Below are 24,836 nucleotides of genomic sequence, written 5' to 3' on the forward strand. Positions count from 1 at the left end.
CCCTTCCCCCCCCCCCACCTTCACACTGGTCCTCAACCTTGCCTTCCATGTATAACTCTTCACTCTACATCCTAGCTCCCTATAGACCTCCATATCCTGGCATCTCACCTTATTCTGCCGTCATTTTTCCCAACATGTTTCCATTCCCAGCTCTCCCCTTTGCCTCTTCTACCTTCTCTCTTTCCAGCTGAGCCTGGCCTTCCTCCTGCAGTGCCTGAAGGCGTTCCTTCAGCTGGTGTTCCTGCTTGATCCAGGTCTGCCTTTCCTCTTGTAGAGCAACTTGAAGGGCCTCCAGCTTCCGGTGCTCACTGAGCTGCCCAGCCCTAGCCTCATCCCGCTCTTCCTGGAGGGTCCGGCACTGCTGCTGCTCCACCTCCAACCTCAGAGTCAGGGCTTGCCTCTCTTCTTCCTAAAGCCCCAGGAGAAAGTCAGCTTTCAGTACGCACTCAAGAAAGCAGCAACCTGGCAGACCACCCGGACACAATGCAGTGCAGAGAGTTACGATCACCGAATCTACCCGCAGGCTGGCCTCAGACTCACAGAGATCCACCTGCCTCTGCCTACTTCAAGAGTGCTGAGATTTAAGGCCTGAGACACCACACCTAGTACCTCAGGTGGGTTTTAATTTTTTTCTAAGATTTATTTATTTATTTTATGTATGTGAGTACACTGTAGCTATCTTCAGACACCAGAAGAGGGCAGGGGATCCCATTATAGATGGTTGTGAGCCACCGTGTAGTTGCTGGGGACTGAACTCAGGACCTCTGGAAAAGCAGTAGTCAGTGCTCTTAACTGTTGAGCCATTTCTCCAGCCAGGTTTAATGTTTTAAAAAGAATATAATTTGTAGTCTCTCCAATTTGCCTGGGAGTAGGGCTGTTTTCAGAGATTAGCAAAACTGTTCTGAGGGTGCATCTGGGCAGCAGGGCCCTATACCCTCACATTATAAAGTCATCTAGGCCATCGCAGCCCACGGTCTCTAGCAGTGACCACCACCTCCCACAGCGGGCCCTCTCACCAGGGCCTCTTTCTCCCTCTGCTGTAGTCTGGTACCCTCCTGCTCCCGACTCAGGGCTTCCATGGCCTCAGAAAGGCTTTGTTCCAGGCGGGTCACTGTCTTTCAGAAGAGAAAAACACACAACAGTGAGAATGAGGAAAACACCTCTTCTTCAGAAATAATTAGCAATGTACACGTGAAATCAGTGTTTACCAAATGACCTGGGGCACCAAAGACAAGACGCAGCAATGGTAGAGGAAAGGGCGCAAGGACAGCAATCAAAAAGCCGCAGGCCAGGCTTTTGGGAACCCTAATACCAAAGCTACTTCTTCCTATCTAGACTCTAATGCCGCCTGATCCAGGCCACCCACCTCCTGCTGCTGGCTTCTGGTGAGTTCTGCTGCCTGGCGCTCCTCTTGAAGTCCCCGCAGCACCTCTGTCCGCTCAGCCTCATGGCGATTCCAGCCCTCCACCACTCGAGCCAGAGTCTCAAGGAAGGCAAATAAGATGAAATTTCAAAATCAGTGGTTTTGCCCTCTTTTCCACAAGTCATGAGTCACCTCCCTCTCCCAGGTCAGAAACCCTAATATCTTGCCCTGCTGTTAGCATGCACACACACACTGGTTAAACAGGGTATGATGCTGTTAGCATGCACACACACTGGTTAAACAGGGTATGATGCTGTTAGCATGCACACACACTGGTTAAACAGGGTATGATGCTGTTAGCATGCACACACACTGGTTAAACAGGGTATGATGCTGTTAGCATGCACACACACTGGTTAAACAGGGTATGATGCTGTTAGCATGCACACACACTGGTTAAACAGGGTATGATGCTGTTAGCATGCACACACACTGGTTAAACAGGGTATGATGCTGTTAGCATGCACACACACTGGTTAAACAGGGTATGATGCTGTTAGCATGCACACACACTGGTTAAACAGGGTATAATGGTTCATTCCTGTAGTCCCAGCACTCGGGAGGCTGAGGCAGGATGGCTACTAATAGCTCAAAGGAAGATGATGAGACCCTGCCACCCCCTAGCCCCCAGGTGACACTGCAACAGTGCCCTCCACAGAGAGAGCTGTCCACCAGTGATTGCTACTGTCACCTTGTCAAGTTGTTCAATCATGAGATCTTTCTTGTGGTCAGCAGCCACAGCCACAGCTAGCTGTTGTTGCAACTCAAGCACGCGAGTCTGTAGGCTCTGAATGTGGCGCTCGCAATGCTGGAAAGAAACACGAGGCATGTGGGTGCTGCTCATCCTGAGTCTGACCACAGCACTGACATTTCAGCATCCTTAGGGAGAAATGGGTGGAGACAAAAAGCCCAGGTCCCCAAAACAGAACTGGTTTGAAAAGAAAGAATCATGAGTTCTGGAGCAGGAGCCTTGAGACCCGGGGCCTCTAACCCCTTTCTCCTCCTAGGTCAGAAGGTGCTGTTAGCTTGCAGGCGCTTCTCTTCCCTGGATTTCTGATCAACTGTTTTCTTCACTGTAAAGTGTGCAACGTTACTCCTGCTCTAAGGGGTGCACTGCACACAAGTGGAGAACCTTTCATTCATGGCCCAGAAGTTTAAAATAACGGGGAGAGTTCTAAAGCTGACAACCAGCGATCTGCCTTTTCTTTATTCTTCGTCATCTCTCTGCCCTCAGATAAGGGTCTTATGAAGGAAAAAAAAATCATATCACTAAGAGCTCTAAAGCTCTGTGCAAGCCAACAAAGCTCTTATCCATTCAAAATGACACCATGGAAGGGGTTTTCTGTGCTAGGTGACAGCCAGCATTGAAAAGGACACAGCACTGGCTTTGGAGGAGCTTAGGTTGTAGAGGGAAGAACAGACAGATGTTATCAGTGACAAGTTGTATGAGGGGAGTCGGGGATCTGAGAGCTCTAAGCAGGAGTGTGTGGGGGGACAGGCCAGTCCCTGAGGGCCTCTCTGAAGACGCCCTAGAGCACAGTGCTACTCCCAGTCCTCAGGCTTATCCATCAGACTTGCTTCTCTACCCAAGGCTCCTCGTTTCTAACCTTGCCACCTTCAGAAGCAAGCCTCTGCCTCTCACCTTTCTTCGTGTAAGCTCTGCATCCAGTGCATCCCTCAGCCCCTGGAAATCTGGGGGGTTGGTGGGGGGGCCGGGCCGAAGGCTGGTGTAGCGGGGAAACAACTCCTCCAGTGCCGGGGCGGAGCTGGATGGAGACAGGTCCTGCAGAGGCCGGGTGCTGAGCAAGGCAGAGGGAGAATGTCAAGACTGGGCAAACCTTTGAGATACACTGATCCTGTGGTATTTTATACAGCAGAGAACCAAAAAGTGGAGCCACCAACAGGACAGAGGATCCTCTGTGAGGTCCCTTCCTCCAATCACTCCCCTACAATGAGGCCTAATAACAGCAGATACAAGCTTACTCTTCTAGGGAAATATGGGCTGAGGACAGAGCGAGCCAACTACTAGACAGCTACTGCCAGGTTCCAGAAGGAAGAGAGAAAGAAGAAAAGCTGAAAGCCAGCGACAGGAGTCTAGATCCCTAGCAAGTGCACAGGAGCGGATGGGAAGTAGGGAGTGGGAGGAAAGCAAGTGGGGCCAGAACCACCCCAGGAGCACTCACTTGAGCAAGGTAGCTGTGCTATCACTGTCAAAGGAGTCCTCTTCCCGTCTCTCTGAACCAGTTCCTAGAATGAGGGGATCCCCTGTTTGTAGCCCAAGAGACCCCAAAGTAAGAACCAAGTAGGAACAGCGGCCATTTAAAAAAAAAAAAAAAAAGGCCCTTCTAGTTCAGCTCTCCACTCCCCAAATCTTTTCCCAGAGAATGGGGGCTTTTTCTTCTGGTCTCTTTTTTTTTTTTTAGATTTACTTATTTATTTATTTATTTTATGTGAGTACAATGTAGCTGTCTTCAGACACACAAGAAGAGGGCACTGGATCTCATTATAGATGGTTGTGAGCTACCATGTGGTTGCTGGGAATTGAACTCAGGACCTCTGGAAGAGCAGTAAGTGCTCTTAACCGCTGAGCCATCTCTCCAGCCCTCTTCTACTGCTTACCTTCTCCCACCCCTACACCTCAGCTTTCCTCTAGAGCGCTACAGAGCTGAGCTGACTTACGATAGGCAGTATCACGGGAGGTATGGAGCATGGTCTGAAGCTGACCCCGAACACTTTCCATCTCAAAGATGTGCTTAGACCCATCCTAGGGGGGAGAGAAAAAAGAAAGCCCACAGAAGTGACATTTTAACCAGTGTCACCAGCATTCTATGCACTACCAGGATAGAATTTTCAAATGGGCCTTAGAACACTAAGGGAGGCACTCAAACCCGGCTTAACCTTGAACCCCAAACCCCAAATGTTTACAGAGGCCAGAAGGGGAGTAAGTGAATGAAGCAGCAGGTTTAAAACAAGGCTGGAGGGGACTGCTGTCAACTGAGGAGCAGATGTCCTGTCTGAAGCCTGGTGCAGCTGTGCCTACCGGATCCCACACTCTGGACTCTAGCCAGTTCGCACAGCAGGTATCCTTTCCATTGGTACAACTATCTTCCTACACATGCATGTGCAATGACTTGTATACCACAGCCTGAACCACAAAATCACAAGAATTTCGAGCTGACAGGATCTCCACGTGTGCTGCAACTGTCCTTAAGTCTCCAGTTCTCACTTGGGTCCAAGAAACCTACCCCCCACTTCTAGGACACCAAGCTACTCTACAGGGGCAGGTGTCTGTCCAAACAAAAACATGCAAAAACAAAGCAAAACCCTAGGAACGGTCATAACTTCGCAAATTATAGGTTCATGCCATTCCCTCAAAAGCATCTTCTGTGAGAAGAAAGCATGAAAACCCTATGTACTTGGAGGAGATCGTTTAAATCTAATTAACAGACTCAAGCCACAGCAAAACTAACCTGAAAGCCCAGGAACCTAATACTTTCTAACACCCGAGAGATCTCCAAGACGCACCTCTCTCACCTTTTTCTTCAAGTTGTTTTCCAATCCAACGGACAAGCTGCGACTCAGTTCTTGAGCCAAGCTGTCTAAGCCCTCATTAGGAGGTGAGGAGGTGGGAGCTAGATACAGCTGGGCCCGGGCCGTGGCCTCAGCTTGGCGGCTGAGATGCAAAGAAGTATACAGTTGGGAGGTCACCTCCGAGGACACCTGGTTCAACCCAGGAGGCTCTGACGTATCGCTCAGGAGGTCCTGCGGTCGGAGAGGAGAACTGGGACTGGGGGCTGCTGTCGCCATGTGCAGTGAAGAGACAACTGGACTCAGCAGGGGACTGGGAACTCCTGCCTCAGTTCTGAGAGGGGTCCAAACTTGTGAATAAGCTCACAAAGAAGAAAGATTTGGAAGGGAGGAAGACACTTTGGGTCCTCAACAAAGGAGCTTTCTGGTTAGAGGAGTGTCCACTGACTCCAGCGACCATGGAGAGGGCAAATACATTCTTTCTCCCAACTCCTGGGAACGGTTAAAAGCAGATGTGCAAGGCAGAAAGTCAGAAGACCTGCATGCAGGGAGACTGAACCGCTGCAGTTCCTTCCTCCTAACTAGGGTCTTGGAAATTGCAAATCAGTTTCGGCACGGGTTAACCATGGTTAGCTTTTCTTTACCACACTCAAAATGCAAACTGAAACAGACCTCAAACCAAAGCTGGCCCAATGTATGTCCCTCAATTGGTTTTAGTGAAGAAAGAGGCAAGACTTCAATGCCACAACACCCCCATTTTGCCTCTACTTCACCTGTCCCACCCAGAGTCGACTTCCTTGGATTTCCCCTCTAATCCTTCCTGATTAAAAAAAAAAAAGCCACAGCAGAGGTCCATAGAATTCCTCCCTATCCCACACTAAGAAAGCTCAATAAAAGGGGCGCGCGCGCAGACACACACCGGGCAACCAGCCGCCTGGGATTCTCTACCGCAACCACCTGGCTCCGACTACTCTGAGCATGTCGGCCCTGGTTTGCCAAGATGAGGAGGACTGTCCCCAAGCCCCATACCCTCCACAGAGAAAGACCAAAGGCCACCCTCCCTAGCGCGACACTAGCTTGCAAAACCGTTGGCAGCCTCCCGCCCACCGCCTGCAATCCCGCCTCCAACCGAATTACGTCACCCGCCCGCGAGACCAAGCTCCCCGCACATCACTGGGCTTCAGAGGTCCGGGAACGTGGGCACGCATGCGCGCGGCATCGGCGACCACGGATTGGCTTCAGGAGGGAGGCGGAGTCTAGTAAGACTATCGGGGCGGAGTTAAGGGTTCTTGAGGTTGCTGCTTACGACCCAGCTGGGCTTTATAAACCGGAAGTAGCTTGTCACCCTCTTTCAGAGCAATTCCGGTGAGTCCGGGGGTGGGTTTCCCACCTGGCTGAAGAATCAGGTTCTAGAGAGTTGGGTACCAGCCACTGAGCGAGGCTCTTTATCTTGCAGATGACTGTCCACAATCTGTACCTTTTTGACCGGAATGGAGTGTGTCTACACTACAGCGAGTGGCACCGCAAGAAGCAAGCAGGGATCCCTAAGGAAGAGGTGATCGGAGGGTCCCAGCGTATCCTCAAACGCACATAGTCCCAGTCCAGTCCCCACTTCTCCAAATCCCAAGTCCTTCCTATTCCCATCCTGTCCCCACTCCATAACCGAGATCTATTTCTACCATCTCTCCCTCCAGGAGTACAAGCTGATGTATGGGATGCTCTTCTCCATTCGTTCGTTTGTCAGCAAGATGTCCCCGCTAGACATGTACGGTCGTTTTAGAGGGGTGTTGAAGGGAGGGCTAGCTAGCTAGCCTTGGGAACAGGAGATACTGTTTTGGAATGGAAGTGGAGTGTGGCCCCAAAGAGGGGAGGGTGTGTTTTAGAGAGGCTGAATCTGGATCTAGAGTCTTGAAGCTGACAGGGCGGCTGCAGGAATGGTCTGAAAGTAGGGAGAGAGTAAGGGCAGCGGCAATTACATCGTGGGTGGGGATGACCGGAGGTGTTTTTACTCAATGAACCTGCTACAAACTATCTATATGAATAGGAAAGAGTTGACCTTGAGGGCATCACAAATATTTCTTTGGGAGTGATTCCACTCCTGTCTGAATACTCATTTCTGCAGGAAGGATGGCTTTCTGTCTTTCCAAACGAGCCGTTACAAACTCCATTACTACGAGACTCCCACTGGAATCAAGGTTGTCATGAATACTGACTTGGGCGTGGGCCCTATCCGAGATGTTCTACACCATATCTACAGTGCGGTCAGTGTCCGTGGAGGAACCCTTCTCCTCCCAGAGCCCTAGGAGTCCCTCGGGTTTTCTGCCCTAATCCTTCTATACCATATCCCTGTTGAACTCAGTTTTCTCCAGAGCCTTTAGCTCCTTAAACAGTAGTAGCTTCTCTAAGGAAGAGCTTGTGCAGGTTTTTGTTTTTTGGTTTTTTAAAATGAAGCATTTCTTAATTATATGTATTGTGTAGAGGGTATGTGTGCACATGAGCATAGGTGTCTGTGGAGGGCAAATCCTCTGGAGAATTACAGGCAGTTGTGAGCTGACCAACATGGGTGCTAGGCTCTGACTAACCTCTGCAAAAGCAGTAGTATGCTTTCTTAACTCCTGAGCTATCTCTCCACCCCAACCCCACCCGTGTATTCTTACAGTCTCGAGATTACACCATGTTTGAGATTGAAAATGAAAAGTGTCTCACATCAGGCTCACACACCCTCCTTTTCGCAGCTGTATGTGGAGTTCGTTGTGAAGAATCCTCTGTGCCCGCTGGGACAAACTGTGCAAAGTGAGCTCTTTCGATCCCGGCTAGACTCCTATGTCCGATCTTTGCCCTTCTTCTCTGCCAGAGCTGGCTGAAACATCTACCTCACCCCTCAGAAGAACCTGTGACTGCCTGGGCCCATCTCACTTGTTACATTGTGAGCCCTTCCATCTACCTGTCTCCGAGAGCTTCCCCCTGAAGGCCTACCACCCACTGCCTTCAAGTCATAAGAATGAAGCTCACAGGAGTCTTCGCCAGTTTTATCCCCTGCTTGACTCTGTGAGAAACACAGAATAAACTTTTTGTCACCCTCTGCTGCCTTGAGTGTGAGTTCCTGTGGCCCCTTCCAGTGTGACTCACACAAAGATGAGAACTAGGGTGACCACACATCCCTGAAGCCTATAAAGAGGTTTTCCCAGCAGATTTCTCTCGAGCTGGATTCTTTGTTGCGTTTTAGAATTTTAGCAGCAACCTCTGCTACCACTTGATAGACGTAGTACACACATCCTGTCTTACCTTTAGCTGTGACGGTGTCTCCAAATCTAGTTTTCTCGGGGAACAAAAAACGCCCTCTCGAGTGCACACCACTGACCGGATTGAAAGCGGACACGATTCAAGTACAGAAAGTGAGAACCCCGTTCCTAAAACGGGATGTTCTGGGCAAGGCACACTGATTATTTAAGTTCTGGAGCTTATGCAGGCGGAGCTTATGCAGATGAGCAGCGAGTTCTACTCGGAGGCAGGCGGCTCCATGCAGATGAAGGGGCGTGGCCTGAATGTTAATGAGCTGGGCTTGCTGCCGACGCGGCTGGGAGCACAGCGGTCCCGCAGCGGTTCCAGCTGAAGTGGCACCCGTCTTTCGCTACCCCTTGTTCCTGGGTAGCTATCCTTGAAGACCGTCCTCGACTTTTCTTTATCCTTACCCGTTTATCCTCCCAATCCCTTCATCACAGCTCCCAGCACCCGAATACCCACCACTCCGGGCGACCCCACGGTTTTCCTTTCCCACCGCAAGACCCGCGACCTCCAACAGCCCGCCCCCGCGGGCCCGATCCCGTTTGGCGGCTCTAGCTGCAGCCTTCTCAGCCTTCCCGCTCTCCCTGCGATCGCGCTATTACCACCACACCGGTGTCTGCCCTCGGACTTCCCCGCTCCCTCCTCCCGCTCCCTCGGAGCCCCCTCCCCCGCCCTGGCCATCCGGCATGCAGGTGTCTATCGCGTGTACCGAGCAGAACCTTCGCAGCCGGAGCAGTGAGGACCGTCTCTGTGGACCCCGGCCCGGTCCTGGGGGCGGTAATGGAGGGCCAGTGGGCGGAGGGCATGGGAACCCTCCGGGGGGTGGAGGATCGAGCTCGAAGTCACGAGCTGCAGTGGTCCCCAAACCCCCAGCACCTGCTGGGGCCCTTCGAGAGAGCACCGGCCGAGGCACTGGCATGAAATACAGGTATGGGGTGGCCGGGCAGCCTATCCATACGCTCCTCTTTTGGGACCCCTGAGGCTTTCTGGGTTAGCTGCCTAAGACCCCTTCAAACTTAGCTTTAAAGGTCTGGTTCACCCCCACCCTCTCTCTCACACGCACTCACTCTCTTCCTCTGTTAGTTCCCCCAACTTTGAAATCAAGTTTACCAAGGTTGACAGAGTCCTGTCATACCTAAACGATACCCCTGAGTTGTCCTCCTTACCCATAAAAAAGCGGGGAACGCCTGGATCTCCAGGCTGCTCCCCCCACCCCCTCCAATGGAGTGTCCTTGGGTTGGCGTCCTGGGGAGAGGAGGGAGGGAAACAGCATCTCACTCTGGCCGGTTGGGGCGCCTGACCCAGATATTGCCCCCACCAGTCCCAAGGCCAGTCTCCCTCAACCTTTCCAGGATAAGATCAGGGCCCTAGAGAGGGAAGGGACATTTGGAAGGATGGACCACATCTTTTACCCTCATGCTGTAAGACAAGAGTTGGCGGGAAGGGTTGTGGAAATTTTACTTTTAACTCAGAGGTCTACCGGCCAGAGACTCTCAGAAGGAGGGTGGGGAGCACTTTTGCTTGGGAATGAGCTGAGGTCATTAATGTGACCCACCTTTATCCTCTGAAGTATCCAATCTTCTCCCTGTAGCAGCCCTGATTAGGAAGTAGGGCTGTTTAGTCTGTGCCTTGGAAAGAGAAGGAGGATCTCTAGTTCAATCTCAGAAGTCAATGAAGAGAGGAAGAGAGAGAGCTGGACTTTCCTGTCAAAGCCTCCCCATCCCCACTGCTGCCTTTACTGAGGCTTCATCAACGTGCCTGAGTTGGCTTACATGTCACCACAATCAACCACATTTTTCAAATCCCACTACTCCACGCATCACAGAGACGACTCAGACACAGGCAGGACCTCACCCAGAAAGAGAAAACCAGAAGGCAGAGATAATAGGAGGGAACGGAGGCGCTGGACAGTGGCTCTAGGGTCAATCGCCTTTGTTCACTTGTTCTTTCAACAATATTCCTAGGGCCTCTGCTATGGGATAGCACTGTCCGCCCCATCAGCCCACTGGGTTTGGTCTCTTTGGATTGAGACCCTTGAGGGCTTGGAAGGACAGGATCTGGGGACTGATAATCCAAGTCCCCAGTGGAGGCTTCATCCTTTCCTGCTGCTTCTGTATCCTGCAGGAACCTAGGGAAGTCTGGACTCCGGGTGTCCTGTCTTGGCCTTGGTGAGTTAGAACAGAAACTGAGGAAAAGGGGCACGGTTTTACGGCCTGTCTCCCACAGTTCTCACGGGTCTGAATTCTCTCTTGCAGGTACCTGGGTCACGTTTGGCTCTCAGATCTCAGATGAGGTATATGTGATGGGACCTAGAAACAGGGTCCAGGTGGTTGTGGCGAGGGAATAAGAAAAGAATTTGGATGAGCCTGGGGCAGGGTAAAGGACCTGAAGCTAGAGGATGGGCAAAGGAGAGAAACTGTGGGGAACAGGGCTGAAGTGCTGTGGGTTAAGATGCAGGCAGGGAAGTCACTAAGGGCAACCATTCATCAACATTTTCTCGCCTCCCTAGACAGCAGAAGATCTCCTGACAGTCGCCTATGAGCACGGCGTAAACCTGTTTGACACTGCTGAAGTGTACGCGGCAGGAAAGTAAGAACTGGGGTGAAAGAGTAAAGTTATATTTGGAAGGCAGCTGGATAGAACATCAGGGATTCTTGTTTCCCTCTTTGAAGAGAGAGACCTGGGAATTCTGGGAACAATAAAGTTCCAACTTTTCAAGCTAGTAGACACCCTGTGTATTATGGGAGTTGTAGTTCCCACGATGCTTTCCTCTCTGGATTAGAGGTCATTAGACATTACTGTGCAGTCACATTAAAATAAAACCAACAAATTTATCCTGAAGCTATATTTTCAAACACAGAACATCACATCCCGTGCCTATGGCCTTACACTGGGAGCAGCCGAAGTCTACATGGCCTACTCTGCCTCTTTATTTGATAAACATTCTTCTTCAAGACTTAACTCAGGGTCAGCTCCTCCAAGAAACCGTTACCCAACTGCCCAGAACTGGTCATGACCAGCGAGCACCCATGACAGTCGGTACTACTTTCTGACATTAAGTAAATGTCTGCTTCATACAAGTATATTTGCTGCTCAACTCAGAGCCTTCCCACCTCCCTGGAGCTTGTCTTCTCAGGAACCTTCATAGAGGCCAGCAAAACACATGCACTGTCTCTGGGAAGAGGTCAACATAAGCTTGAAAAACATAGAATCTAGGAGATTATACAAACAAGGGACATAGGAAAGATCCAGCATTATACCATGTTTCAATAATTTCAGACTTGTCACAGCCCATAATCGTGTACTAACAGAACTCTATAGGCTGGGCATGATGGCACTCACCTATAGTTCCAGCATTGGGAGGGTAAGGGAAGAGGAATGAGAATTTGAGGCTAACCTGGGCTAACAAAGTGAGATCTTGTTTCTAAATGTGGGAGGGAAGAAGAAAAGGGGGCCTGTGTGAGCAACTCAATGGAAGCTGATGAAAGGGCTCCCCACAAACTGGCAGTCACAGGCAGAACCAGAGCTGGGCTTAGGAGGATGGCTGGAATTTTATAGAGGCAGAGGAAGGAGAGAGTAACCCAGTCTGTTTCTCTTGCCCCGTTGCAGTCTACCCCTTAAGCACCCACAATAGGGTTTGGCACGTAGTTGATACACAACATAGGTGAATTAATTGAAAGTATACAGTCCTAGCTCTGGAAGCTTCTTGCCTTTGTCCAAAGTCAAGCTGAGACTCCGGAGTGGTTCCTGTTCCCCCATGCTTCTCTCTGCTAGAGAGGACACACTGGGAGAAGAGGAGGGAAATATTCTATCTTAAGGAGATGCGTGTCCTCGCATTGTCTTTATTTCAGGGCTGAAAGAACCCTTGGCAATATTCTCAAGAGCAAAGGCTGGAGGTGAGACTGTTCGGGGGGTGGTGGCTGCTGGAGACATGATCAACCAAATATCATTTTCCTGCTGGAAATATTGTTTTGCTTCTTCCAGGAGATCAAGCTATGTTATCACCACCAAGATTTTTTGGGGTGGACAGTGAGTACTTGGGGCGAAGCCTTACGAAGGATCTGTGGTCTATGGGATAGGAGTGAGGGGTTTGCTGCTCCACACCTACTGGTAAGGACTCGTGCCATCCCAGTTCTCCATAGCGCCAGGTAAGCCCCGCTCCTTGACGTAGCCTTTTCCTACAGGGCAGAAACTGAGCGTGGCTTGAGTCGCAAACACATCATTGAAGGTGAGAGTCGGTGCCTGGGAACCTGAGGTGGGTAGCCATGGAGGCCAAAGGAATTGGGAATGTGCCTGATGTCCTGGAGTGAAAGATTAAGTTGACTATGTCAAGAGGGTATGGTCTGATATTTTTCATTGAAGGTAGTATTTACCTTCCTTTCCCTCCCCCACCCCCAGGCTTGCAAGGATCCCTGGACCGCCTCCAGCTGGAATACGTTGACATAGTATTCGCCAATCGTTCAGATCCTAACAGTCCTATGGAGGGTAAGAACCAGCACCCCCAAACCTGGCAGCCCTTTAAAACTGAGCATCTTTTCAAACTTGCATCAGGAAGCCAGCCTTCTCCCACTCAAACATCCCCCAATCTCACTGGCAGAGGCTCAGATCCAAAGGTGAAGAACAGACATGGCTGCAGACAGACCTGGGGTCTGTTTTGGTGGGCAGAGTCTAGCTGCAATGGATCTGGAGTCTAGGAATCTATGGCTCAGATATCAAGGGTTTTTCCTCTCTTGTGCACCTAGAGATTGTGAGAGCCATGACCTATGTCATCAACCAGGGCCTGGCCCTATACTGGGGGACATCCAGATGGAGTGCTGCAGAAATCATGGTATGTCACACACACACACACACACACACATGCACACATACACACTCACACACACTCTCTCTCACACACACTCACACACATGCACACATACACACTCACACACACTCTCTCTCACACNCACATGCACACATACACACTCACACACACTCTCTCTCACACACACTCACACACATGCACACATACACACTCACACACACTCTCTCTCACACACACACACACACACTCCATATCTGGTTCCCTTTCCTCACGACAAGTCCATACCTCACTGCACTGAGAAAGAAGAAAACAAAGGATTGCTCTGACCCCTGTCTCCTTTGCACGCCCCCCCAGGAGGCCTACTCCATGGCCAGACAGTTCAATCTGATCCCTCCTGTGTGCGAGCAAGCGGAGAACCACTTCTTTCAGAGGGAGAAGGTGGAGATGCAGCTGCCTGAGCTCTACCACAAAATTGGTGTGCAGACCCTCATCCCCACCCTTTCCTGTCTCACCCATGATATCAGACCCCGTTCCACACCAAATCCTCTTGCTCTTAGGTGTTGGCTCAGTCACTTGGTCCCCCCTGGCATGCGGCCTCATTACTAGCAAGTATGATGGGCGAGTTCCGGATACTTGCAAAGCCACTGTCAAGGTCAGACTTGGCGGCTGAGGGAAGCAGGGCTGGGCCAGCTAGGCAGCAGTGTGGTCAAAGAGGTGGTAGGTAGGGCCCTTTGCTGATTCTCCTTGGCTCCCAGGGCTACCAGTGGCTCAAAGAAAAAGTGCAGAGTGAGGAAGGCAAGAAGCAACAAGCCAGAGTGATGGATCTTCTCCCAACTGCTCGCCAGCTAGGCTGCACTGTGGCCCAACTAGCTATAGGTGAGACCCGGCAGGGGCCCTGCCTCGAGGACTCCTAAACCTTTCTCTAGACTAGTTCGTTCTTAGAGAAGACCCTCTTCGGACACTTCTGGAGTCTGAGTGCCCACACTGATCTATCTGGCCCTTTTCTTTTCTCTCCTCTGGTCCCAGCCTGGTGTCTCCGAAGCGAGGGCGTCAGCTCGGTTTTACTGGGGGTGTCCAGTGCAGAGCAGCTGATGGAACATCTGGGCTCCCTACAGGTAAGTTAGCGATTGATTCAGAAACAGAATTCCCTTTTCTCCCCTTTCCATGCTGTCTAACCCTGAATGGACTGAATGACCGACCTTCTTGCAGAGTTGTCATTTGCAAAGGAAGTCCAGGGAGACAGTGCCAAGCTGTCAAACAGCTGAGACTTTCTCAGTGGGTCCCACTGTGGCCTTCATCATGCCCTTAACTCGGTAACCCAGCAAAACCTGCCCTCTCTATTGCCCATTCTCAAGGTGCTGAGTCAGCTGACGCCGCAAACGGTGGTGGAAATAGATGCGCTCTTGGGGAACAAATCGCATTCCAAGAAATAGTCCGTTGGGGGCGCGGGGACCCAATGCGGAGTGATTGCACCCTCTGGAAAGCCACTTTCCTGCATCCTGCAATCAGCTCCGGACCCCCACCAACCAAACCCTGCTCCCACGCAGCGCCGCGGCAGAATCAGGGTAGCTCCGCCCTCCAATGAGTCCCGGCTTCGAGTAGCGATTCGCATGAACAAAGCCATATCCTTTCACCGTGGGGCACCGAGAGAGAAAGTAGATCTCCCGCCCACCCTCTACGCCCCTACTGTTCCTAGGGCTAGGCCTTCTCGCTAATCTAGGGCATGAGCCTTCTTCTCTCTGCCATTTGGTCTTGCACCGCTCCGCTCATTTCTTCCCCCTATTGCTGAAACCCAGAAAACATCGAGCAGCTAAAAGAAACATTGAGACTATCTCAAAAACGGGCCTTGAAATGTCATCAAGGGGGCAAGAACCTACACTGGGAACGGGGCTTTGTAGTATTTGTTTAATAGAAGCCAGGCTGGCCCTGGCAGAAAGTAATTATAATCTTTGGAATGCAGACTCCTGCCTCCTGCCTGGAGGTGGAAGACTTAAATCTAGAACTAGAGTCACACTTTGTGTTTACAGAGAGGGGGTAAAGTTGGGGAAGACAAATGTTAGCAAAGGCAGAAAGAAATGTACTGGCTGTGTCGCAGAAATGGCAAGGTGGCCCTTAGAAAACAAAGTGCTTTGGAGGATTTAGTGGCAAAGACGGGGTTGTAAAAGGTCTGGGGGTTAAAACTTGGGCTTGAACTGGACTTTGTATGTAGCAGCAGATGACTTCAGTCGTCTTCCTGGCAATAAACCTAAAGCAATAAAGATGGCCCCTCTGCTGTAAGACTTCCCAGGGATCTGTAAATAAAATCTCAGCTTGATCCTCATGACCACGTCTGAAATTGCAGGGTTGGGGGTGGGGCCTTAGGGGCACCATCTCATTTGACACTTCCTCTTACTGCTTTGTTAGAAAGCTCTCAACTCTAGTTTTCTCTCTGTCCATGTGAGTGGCTTAGGCATCCCACCCTTGGTTATGGTTCTCTTGACGGATCTTAAGTACCAGGTACCCTTGGCACAGGGCCTCATCCTTCCTTTTGAAACTAGTGATGTGCCTTAGTTTCGTTGACCCCCCCTTCTTATCTTCCTCATGAAAGATGCAGCTAACACTCTCCGCCTTTTGTGCATTACATTTGAAACTTTCATTTTGTGTATGCGTATGGACACACGTGCCACGGTGCTCTTAGGAGGTCAGAGGACATAGTTTGGTTCTCTCCCTCCACTAGGTGGGTCCTAGGGATCAAACTCAGGTCGCCATGGTTGGCAGCAATCATCATTATCCTTTTAGCCATCTTGTTTCCCTGCCCTCCCCCCTTTAACTTTTAGGTGGATATTTTGCCTGCATGTATAGTTTATGCAACACTTGCTCCTAAAGGCAACAGAAGCCAGAAGGTGTTGGATCCTCGGGGATGTGGTTACAAACAATCGCAAGCTGTTTTGTGGATGCTGGGAATTGGACAGAGGTCCTCTTGCAAGAGCAGCCACTGAGCCACCGCTCTACCACCCACCCCATCTCACCCTTTGTGTCTTTTAAGGTTTTATGTGTCTGAGCCTTTTGCCTGCATGTATATCTGTGCATCACAGGTGTGCCTGTGCCTTTGGGAGGACTGTGAGGCACCATGTACATGCTGGGAACAAACTTAGGTCCTTTGCAAAAGCAGCCAGGACTCTTAACCATTCGCTCGCATCCATGCACACGAGCGAGCGCGCACACACACTTTTGTTTTTTAAATTTATTTATTTAATATCAAATATTTGTATAAGAATAATCTGTTGCCAGAAGAGGGCATCAGCTCCCATTACAGATGGTTGTAAGCCACCATGTGGTTGCTGGGAATTGAACTCAGGACCTCTGGAAGAGCAGTCAGTGCTCTTAACCGCTGAGCCCTGCCACACCTTTTGCCTTGTAGGTCTCCTTTCCCTGTGTCTCATACCTACAGAGACCCAGAAATGAAGCAGTTTTGTTGTGGCTAGATAGGAAAGGTCACGGGAGTTGTGGTTTTGTGATAGAGTGGTACCATGAGACCTGTCTCTGGAGAGGATACAGAGAGGGAAAGAACCACAATTTGTGAGGGAAACCAGCAAAAGGCCAGGTGGGAAGGCAGCAGGAGAGGAGAGTCCGGTGGGCTCGTCAGGTCCTGCCGCTATTTCCGCTATTTCCATTGTTTATGGGCTCTGTTTCTTGGAGGAAAGGAAGTGGGTGGGAAGTTACAACCTGCAGTGATCCAAGGCAAAGGAAGACAAGTCGGCTACCCTTAAATGTAACCTCAGTGGCTCCCTCCTCCCTTCTCATCCTGATGTCTCGTCGGAGTGCAGGGCAGCCTGCCTTTCACTGACTGGATTAGCAGCCCTCAGCAGCCACTAATGAGTGCTCACATCTACCCCTCTAATCTCCCACTCATTCTGGAAGACTGTGGAGGATTCAAAGAAGCAAGATGTGTATGACTAAGCTATGATTAGTTCTTCTGTGACAAACATACAAGGATTTATCAATTCAAAATAGTATTCTCCTTAAATAGTTCTCTTGGAGAGCAAGGCGCTGCTGCTAATGCCTCCCCCAGTGCTCAACACATTTTTGTTTATTTTCCCTGCTTCTGTTCAACACCCTTTAAAACCTCCTTTTAGGATTACCTCCAGCGGTAGTTTGGAAGTCCCTTGTAAACAAAACCTCCTTTGTATATAGACATTTGCCATTATTTCTCATCCACCTTATTCATGAGTTCAGTGAGCATTTGGGCACTGAGTCACTCTGTGGTATGGCACGGGAATATGGAATGGCCTTCTTCATGTATTTTGCTGCTGGGAGAAACAATCGCATGGTCACTGTTCTAGTACAAACTTGTGTTGCCCAATGTCCAGAGGGAAGTATGCAGTGTTAGCAGCACCTAGAATGAGTCCAGGCCATGGTGAGGCTGCCCTGAGAGCAGATAGAGGAGCTGTTAAAAGCAAGGGCCTGGCAGCAGAAAGGAACATGCAGGTAGTGTCAGTCAGCTTTCCGTTGCTGAGACAAAACACCTGAGGTAAACAAAGGAAGAGGAACAGTTGTTTCCGGCTCCTGATTGTCTAGGTTTCAGCACCCGGCTGCTTGGGCCTTTTGCTTTGGAGCCTGTGGCACCATTATAGTGCTGCTCCCTGTTGTCAGTATTCCCTTCACACAGCCCTTAACCTAAGTCCTAACAGTTCTGTTCCTTCTCCAATGTACCATAACCTGGGAACCAAGCAGGCAACACATGGCTTTAGGGGACATTTAAGATCCTAACCATAATAGAACCAAGCCAGAGTCCCCAGAGCCAGAGTGTCCACGGAGCAGAGAGAGAGTGACACACTGAGGTCAGGGCCCAAGAGACCCCCTGGGCAGTTCAGAATATCATCCTGATCCTAAAGATAACAGAGCAGTATCTATTTTGGTTAAAAATAAAATTGAGGTGAGGGGGAGGAGGGCTGAAAAGATGACTGAGCAGTGACACGCTGTGCTTATAAAGAACCCCATTCTCTTCTGAGGGTCTTCAGGCAGCTCACACCCCACCACTCCACTCCCTGGGGGAGCATCTGACACCCTCTTTTTGCCTCAGCAGGCACCTCCATGAACATGTATGCACACACAACAAACAGAAGGACACACACACAGGGACAGACATAATTTTAAGTAAAATAATTTAAAACTTTTTCATCCTCCTGTGGGTTGGCTGGGAGTCCCTCTTTCCTTTCACTTGGTCTCCTTCATGTGTCTGTATTCACTGAGCAGGTTGACAGAGCAGGAATATTCCAGATCTCTTCATTAGGATGTCAGGCACTCAGCACTCACCTCCAGTGCTTGTGTCTAACCCTACTTCCTTCTGTGGTGGTCTCAGGGCAGCCTCCCAGCAGGCAGATGTGCACTGCTGTGGAGGATGAGGCTCCCGAACACACACATGATCTCTGCCTCTTGCTAGTATTGGTCAAGGCTGGTCACAAAACCATCCTCCACTGCAGAGATAGGAAATAAGTGCTGGGATTACAGTCTGTGCCACCAAGCCTAGTGTCGTAGGCTGGGAGATGATGGCAGAAGGAGCAAAGGACCTGGGCACCACTCGACACTCGCTCCATTAAAGGGTTTTAAACAGCAGTAGAAGCATGCCAGAATGTGACTGGTTTGAGATATGGAAAGGTCTCTGTAAATCACACAGAGGGAGAAAGCCTATAGACCAGTGTGTATGCGAATGACAGGGAGGCAGGGTATGATGACAGCTTGGACCAGGAGCGTGAGAACACGGCAGGGAGAAGCAGGTAGATTGGTTATTCAAGGGACAAAATGGCCTGGCCTTGGGGATGGGTCAATAAAGGTAGAGGAAAGGAGGGGAGAGCTTACAGGTATCGCCTAGGTTATGGAGCCAGCAAAGGAAAGGGAAGAGGGAAAAAATGGAAGAAATTCTGGTTTGGAAAAGGGAGATCACCAGTTTGGGTTCTTGGCCATAAAGGCTGTGGAACAAGTGACAGGAAGCCATAAATGAGCTTAAAGGAACCCACTGGCTGTGGAACACCTTGGCTTTTTGTTGTTGTTTTTGTTTGTTTGTTTGTGAGCTCTCATTTCTTTTTCTTTTTTAAAAATGTATTTCATGTATGTGAATACACTGTTGCTGTCTTCAGACACTCCAGAAGAGGGCATCAGATCTCATTACAGATGGTTGTGAGCCACCATGTGGTTGCTGGGAATTGAACTGAGGGCCTCTGGAAGAGCAGTCAGTGCTCTTAACTGCTGAGTCATCTCTCTAGACCTGTGAAACACCTTGTGCTCATTTTATTCTACCTTCCTTGAATAAGATTTGGGTTGGGAGATGGCTCACCGTTAAAGTGCTTGTATGTAAGAGCGAGAGGCTAAGTTTGAATCCACAGATCTCACATAAGCTGAGTGTGACGATCCGTGTGTCCCTAATCACGGTCTCCTACCGTGTGTCCATAATCACGGTCTCCTACCGAGGGTGGAAAGATACAGGAGAGTCCTCGGAATCCCAGCAGCTTGGGGACCAGATATCCTGATACACAGGTCTGGGAAACCCTGTCCTGAGCAAGGTGGTTTCTAAACCTGGGCATGGTGGTGTGTGCTTTTAACCCTAGCACTTTGAGGTAGAGGCAAGCGGATCTCTGAATTTGAGGCCAGTCAGGGCTACATAATAAGACTCTGCCTCACAAACAAACAAAGAAACAAACACCCACTAGCAACAACAGGAAAAGCCAAACGAGGAGAAAGTGAGGATGCCTAAGGTTATCCTCTGATTTTCACACATGTGCCATAGCATGAACCGCACAAAAGAATCCACATGCATGTACACATATAGATGTTGCGTAGACAACAAAGATGAAGACTTACCATCAATTGAAGATGGTTTTATGTATCTGTGTATGGAGGCGCCCATGGAGTCTAGAAAAGATTCAGATCTAAAGCTGGAGGTACAGGCAATCGTGAGTTGCCCAACACAGGTGCTGGGAACTGAACTCCGGTCCTCTGAAAGAGCAGCAAGGGTTCTTAAGCACGGAGTCACCTTGCCAGCCCCCTGAAGATATTTAAAAATGTGAGGCACACCTTCCCAAAGAAAAGTTCTACAAGGGGGCTAGTGAGATGGCTCAGTGGGTAAGAGCACCTGACTGCTCTTCTGAAGGTCCAGAGTTCAAATCCCAGCAACCACATGGTGGCTCACAACCATCCGTAATGAGATCTGGCGCCCTCTTCTGGAGTGTCTGAAGACAGCTACAGTGTACTTACATATGATAAATAAATAAATCTTTAAAAAAAAAAAAGAAAAAGAAAAGTTCTACAAAAGGTGTGAATTATGACAGTGTCATTGGAATAAGTAAGTTCTCCCAAGTGACCATGAAAGCCATCAAACTCCTAAAATTTTAATGTCTGCTCAAAAACTATGATAAACCAAAGCAGGCCATGAAGGCACACACCTGTAGTCCCAGCACTTGGGAGGCAGAACAAGAAAGATCAGAAGTCGGAGGTCATTTGGAACATGTAGAGTTCCAAGCCAGCCTGAGTTACATGAGGACCCCGGTCTGAGCTGCTCTTTATTTATAGAGGATGCAACTTTGTTGCCAGAACCCATGCTGGGCAGTTCACAACCACATTCGACTCCAGCTCCAGGAGATGGGACAGCTACTTGGATTCCAGGGGTTCCGGAACTCATGGGCACACACCCACACAGACCCACAAATATACATCACTAAAAACAAAACAAATCTTAGGTAAATCTCACCAAAAAGATTATTTTCCAGAAACCATAATCCCGGTGCTCTGGAAGCTGAGGTAGGAGGACTGTCCTGATTCTGAGACCAGCCTAGGCTACAGAGTAGGTTCCAACTTAGACCGGGCAAAAGATTACTGTTGTTAGGCATGGTAACAATAGCCTTTAATGGCGGCACTCAGGAGGCAGAGGCAGGCAGATTTCTTGTGAGTTTGAAGTCATCCAGAACTATATGAAAAGTTTCATACCAGCCAGAGCTACAGAGTAAGACCCTGTCCCCAAAACAAAACAAAGATTACCCTCAAAGATTTTAGTTTTAAAATGCTAATGTTAAAAACCAAAACCAGCTCTCTCTTACCTGTGATGGGCCGGTAAATGCTATACAATGTAGAGAAACCCATCTTGTATTAACCAAGAGATGGTGTATGGGAAATACTGGGTACAGAGAAGTTACAGAGAACACAAAGCCGGCTTGGAGCCAGGGATGATAAGGATAATAACAGCTGTTGCTTATCTGATGTTTACTGTGTACCATCAGGCACCATTTAAAGCACCTTACAAACACAAGCTCTTTCCGTCCTTACTATTATTACCCACACTTTGTAGATGAAGAAATCAAGGCCCAGAGAAATGAAGTAACTTGTCTGTGGGTGTCACAACTAGGATTTGTTCTTGAGCCAGCTGTGTCAAGACTGTGTTATTATCTTCTGCAACAGAGCCTGGGTTCGAGAGGCTAAGGAGGCAGCTTGGGTGTGGGTGCCACACTGTGAGGGAATGTGGGCTGTGAGTACCACGTCCTGTTTACCTGTGGGAGAAGTCAGACCCCTGAGTCAGAAGTCACGCAGAGCTGTTTCGTTTCCACCATCACGCTGTGTGGGTGTCCAAGTCTGGATACTCCGGAAGGAAAAGATTCCCAGCATTCCTAAGGCCATGCTCCTGGAATCTAGGTCCCTCCTTGTGCTGAGGTGTTAGCTGGACTCAAACTCTCAGAGGGGGGGTAGGGGGAGGAATTTGAGGGAGCCAGCCTTCCAAAGAACCGAAGAGGCCATGTATAAAAAGGAGAGGCGAGGGCAGAGTGAATTATGGCTGGGCACAATCCAAACATCCAGGAGCCCAATTAAAACTGGGCAGCACCAACAGTAAACCTGGCATATGTTGCCTGTTTGTGAGGGGAAGGGCAGGAGGGGATTGTGAAAGAATATGAACATGTGACAAATAGGCCAAGGGGGCCATAGAGACTTGTACCAGTGACTGTGTGCAAGAGGAGACCTGGGCACCTGCATCAGGTAGGCTTAAGTGACAGAGCTAGTGTTTTGCTGGGGGTGAGGAGTCCGCCATGGAGGCTGTGGGTGGAGCGTGCCCCCCTCTTCCCTCGGGCAGTTCTGGCATTGTCTTGGGCATTCAGCCCACTGCATCCCCACTCGCATGTCCAACCTCGCGCCTCTGCCACCCCAACGCGTGCCTCGGAAGGGAGCGGCCCATCTGCGCGTGACGCCTCGAGGGCGGGGCCTCACTATTAAAAGGGGACAGAGGCGGCGGCGCGGGCCCCAGGCCCCTGGCCCAAGGAGGGCTCATTCGTTCTGTATCCTAGCCGCCGCGGGATCGAAGCCCTCGGGCCACGGTGACCACGATGCAGCTCTTGATGAGAGTGCCCTCTCTTCCCGAGCTGGGTGAGCTGGACTGCAACATCTGCTTCCGACCCTACAACCTCGGGGCCCGCGCGCCCCGCCGCCTGCCTGGCACGGCGCGCACCCGCTGCGGCCACACGCTGTGCACAGCTTGCCTGCGCGAGCTGGCGGCGCGGGGCGACGGCAGCCGCACGGCCGCGCGCGTGGTGCGCCTGCGCCGCGCTGTCACGTGCCCGTTCTGCCGCGCGCCTTCCCCGCTCCCGCGCGGCGGCGTCACGGAGATCGCGCTAGACCCTGTCTTGTGGTCACGGCTGGAGGAAAAAGCCCGGGCTGAGCGTGAAGGAGACCCGATGGGGAGCCCGGCCAAAGACAGCGGAGAGGATGGAGAGGACGACGACGGGGAAGCAGAGGGCGAGAAGGGGGCGGGACCTCCAAGTGCGGGTTGGCGCGCGCTTCGCCGAATTTTGGACAGGGTCCTGGCGCCGGCGCGCCGCTTGCGGCGTCCGTTGCCTAGCAATGGTGAGGGGCGGCCTAGGGAGGCTACCGGGTACATTGCACCGAAGAATGCTGGGTCAAGTTGCATCCTCCTGTTGCCACTAACCCTTCTTCTTTCCTCCAGTGCTCTACTGTCCAGAGGTCAAGGACATTGCCCACATGACCCGTTGTACGCTGTAACCGAGGAACCCCGGAGCTATGGCAGAAAGCAGGTGGGAGCAGCATCCTCGGGCGCGCTCTGACACAAAGGGTTGATGTCAAGATTACCTGGAAGTCAAGGCTGATGCTGGAATTGGTACGTGTGTGATGGAGATGGAGCTCAACAGAAAGGACCCTAGGTGGTGTGGATTCTGAGCGGCGAAGGCTCCTAGACTGTGCCAGCATTACATTTTCAGGATGGAGTGGCCAAGGGATAATAGAAACAAAGCCTACCATAATGTGGGAAGGAAAAAAAAAAAAAAACAAAGCTTTGGCGTTTGTTCAGAGTCTGTGGTGTAAGCAAAAGATCCCATTTTAGCAGTGGTCTGTGGTTGACAGTGTTTATTGTGGAAGAAAGAAAAGGACAGGACAGGGGATAAGCTAATTTATATGTCATGTCAATCTCACTTATCTGGTTGTGTTTGCTGGTGTGCCATCTTCCCACTCTTGGTACCGTGTTCCAGCAATTACTGAGTTATGCTTATGATTGGGAATCTTGCATATACAACCTCCCTTCAGCTGGATAGGGCAGGTATGAAAGGGGCATTTATTTACATGAGGCACTTATTTACATGAGGCCTTATTAAAGGCTTATCAAAGATGGGTGAGCCATTTGATAAAGGAAGCAAAATTTAGCCCTTTGTTATCTTTACTGACTCTGTAGCAATACTGGGGGAAAAAAAAAGATGCTCACATAATTTTAATTTGTGTCCCATAATGGGATATTGTTTACTGTATGTAGTTAGTTCTATTCTAAAATCCTGTAAATATCTTACTGTAGACTTAAAAATCAAGACCAGCAGTGTTGGTTGGTCTCACAGCTTGCTAGAAATGCAGAATTTCAGGACCCCAGTCCACATTCCCCAATAGTTTTAGAATCCCAGGTATGTGTATGTAAGTTAAGAATCACTGGTTTAGATCTTAGTCACTCTGGGATGTCATCATCATCTGTAGGTGGAACATTTAAAACACTAATGACACATTACTTTAAAGTGTCAAAGTGACATTCTTTTGAGAAGAAAAAATTTTCTGAGCTACAAATGTGAATTTACAAGGCCTCAGTTTTCAGAGGTCTTCAAGATTTTGTTTTTAATGACAAATAATGTATGTAGTTCTAGGGTATAAACCTCCATTTGTAAAATGTTTTGTCCTTTTCCTGTCCTTCGGTTCCAGCTGAAATCTCCCCTTTTGGAGGCCAGCATGCATCTGTGGGAATGTGCCTACTGTCTCTTTTCTATATACGTGTTGCCAAAGGGAATGCTATGTTTATTTTCTGGTATTTTATGTTTTGAGTGTTTCTAGAGTATAAACTTCAAGTGACTATCTCCAGAGCCGATAGCAGTGTTAATGTTTAATATGTATTCAAAAAATGTTTGCTGAATTTATTTTGAATGTAATAGTCTCTAGAATAAAGTATCTGGGCTCATTCAATCTGTGAAAGACTGTTATTGAATAATGTTATTGACTAAGACGGAGTTCTGTCCAGCAGTTCAGGGACACCACAGTCATCCCAGTTCTTTAAAACAAAATAAAACAAGCTGTCTGCGCCACAGTGGAGCTGGAGCTGTGGTGCTGTGGTGACCTCTGCTGACTCTGGGGAGGTGACTTTCAGTGTCAGGCAGGCGGCTCCCTCTGCTCTGCACCTGCCATTGGGACCTCAGGGACCCTACCACTCACCAGCTCTGCTCATCCTGTGCTTATTCTGGTGAATGATTCAAGAGATAAAAATGCAGAAAAGTCACTAAGTAGAAAGGGGATTAGTAG

The 24,836-nt window shown here is 49.8% G+C and overlaps 4 protein-coding genes across 4 annotated transcripts in view; 3 read left to right on the forward strand and 1 right to left on the reverse strand.

Annotated features, from left to right (window-relative positions):
* The window catches only part of Cntrob (centrobin, centriole duplication and spindle assembly protein), a 23,462-nt gene extending 17,376 nt beyond the window's left edge, over nucleotides 1-6,086 (reverse strand). Inside the window, exons 1-8 of the mRNA XM_021175927.2 lie at nucleotides 4,958-6,086; nucleotides 4,103-4,187; nucleotides 3,607-3,670; nucleotides 3,066-3,222; nucleotides 2,115-2,231; nucleotides 1,367-1,483; nucleotides 1,017-1,115; nucleotides 173-409 (exon numbers count right to left, since the gene is read on the reverse strand). Of these exons, the coding sequence (XP_021031586.1) occupies nucleotides 173-409; nucleotides 1,017-1,115; nucleotides 1,367-1,483; nucleotides 2,115-2,231; nucleotides 3,066-3,222; nucleotides 3,607-3,670; nucleotides 4,103-4,187; nucleotides 4,958-5,230 (1,149 nt within the window). The 5' untranslated portion in view covers nucleotides 5,231-6,086. The remainder of the gene's footprint in view (nucleotides 1-172; nucleotides 410-1,016; nucleotides 1,116-1,366; nucleotides 1,484-2,114; nucleotides 2,232-3,065; nucleotides 3,223-3,606; nucleotides 3,671-4,102; nucleotides 4,188-4,957) is intronic.
* Nucleotides 6,087-6,219: 133 nt separating this feature from the next.
* Nucleotides 6,220-8,033, forward strand: Trappc1 (trafficking protein particle complex 1). The gene is made up of 5 exons (XM_021177712.2): nucleotides 6,220-6,316; nucleotides 6,408-6,506; nucleotides 6,646-6,716; nucleotides 7,074-7,212; nucleotides 7,687-8,033. Exons 2-5 carry the CDS (start codon nucleotides 6,408-6,410, stop codon nucleotides 7,813-7,815), a joined length of 438 nt encoding a protein of 145 aa, XP_021033371.1. The 5' UTR covers nucleotides 6,220-6,316; the 3' UTR covers nucleotides 7,816-8,033.
* A 465-nt stretch (nucleotides 8,034-8,498) lies between these two features.
* Kcnab3 (potassium voltage-gated channel subfamily A regulatory beta subunit 3) lies at nucleotides 8,499-15,354 on the forward strand. The gene is made up of 14 exons (XM_021176542.1): nucleotides 8,499-9,164; nucleotides 10,361-10,404; nucleotides 10,492-10,529; nucleotides 10,746-10,825; nucleotides 12,088-12,132; nucleotides 12,221-12,265; nucleotides 12,421-12,464; nucleotides 12,635-12,721; nucleotides 12,979-13,064; nucleotides 13,395-13,515; nucleotides 13,598-13,692; nucleotides 13,796-13,916; nucleotides 14,067-14,155; nucleotides 14,396-15,354. Exons 1-14 carry the CDS (start codon nucleotides 8,923-8,925, stop codon nucleotides 14,471-14,473), a joined length of 1,215 nt encoding a protein of 404 aa, XP_021032201.1. The 5' UTR covers nucleotides 8,499-8,922; the 3' UTR covers nucleotides 14,474-15,354.
* A 6,945-nt stretch (nucleotides 15,355-22,299) lies between these two features.
* Nucleotides 22,300-24,503, forward strand: Rnf227 (ring finger protein 227). Its single transcript, XM_021177776.2, has 2 exons — nucleotides 22,300-22,898; nucleotides 22,999-24,503. The coding sequence occupies exons 1-2, from the start codon at nucleotides 22,382-22,384 to the stop codon at nucleotides 23,052-23,054; spliced, it is 573 nt and encodes a 190-aa protein (XP_021033435.1). The 5' UTR covers nucleotides 22,300-22,381; the 3' UTR covers nucleotides 23,055-24,503.
* Nucleotides 24,504-24,836: the final 333 nt, after the last annotated feature.

Source organism: Mus caroli, chromosome 11 (assembly GCF_900094665.2).
Source record: "Mus caroli chromosome 11, CAROLI_EIJ_v1.1, whole genome shotgun sequence".
Lineage (NCBI taxonomy): Eukaryota > Metazoa > Chordata > Mammalia > Rodentia > Muridae > Mus > Mus caroli.

What these genes read in the sequence shown, in the direction of transcription:
- Trappc1 (XM_021177712.2), top strand. Translation starts at nt 6,408, where the DNA reads ATGACTGTCCACAATCTGTACCTTTTTGACCGGAATGGAGTGTGTCTA. An exon ending in CAGGGATCCCTAAGGAAGAG is followed by an intron (nt 6,507 to 6,645) that starts GTGATCGGAGGG and finishes CTCTCCCTCCAG; the next exon opens with GAGTACAAGCTGATGTATGG. An exon ending in AAGATGTCCCCGCTAGACAT is followed by an intron (nt 6,717 to 7,073) that starts GTACGGTCGTTT and finishes TCATTTCTGCAG; the next exon opens with GAAGGATGGCTTTCTGTCTT.
- Rnf227 (XM_021177776.2), top strand. Translation starts at nt 22,382, where the DNA reads ATGCAGCTCTTGATGAGAGTGCCCTCTCTTCCCGAGCTGGGTGAGCTG. An exon ending in GCGTCCGTTGCCTAGCAATG is followed by an intron (nt 22,899 to 22,998) that starts GTGAGGGGCGGC and finishes TCTTTCCTCCAG; the next exon opens with TGCTCTACTGTCCAGAGGTC.
- Kcnab3 (XM_021176542.1), top strand. Translation starts at nt 8,923, where the DNA reads ATGCAGGTGTCTATCGCGTGTACCGAGCAGAACCTTCGCAGCCGGAGC. An exon ending in GCTCTCAGATCTCAGATGAG is followed by an intron (nt 10,530 to 10,745) that starts GTATATGTGATG and finishes TCGCCTCCCTAG; the next exon opens with ACAGCAGAAGATCTCCTGAC. An exon ending in AAGATTTTTTGGGGTGGACA is followed by an intron (nt 12,266 to 12,420) that starts GTGAGTACTTGG and finishes CTTTTCCTACAG; the next exon opens with GGCAGAAACTGAGCGTGGCT.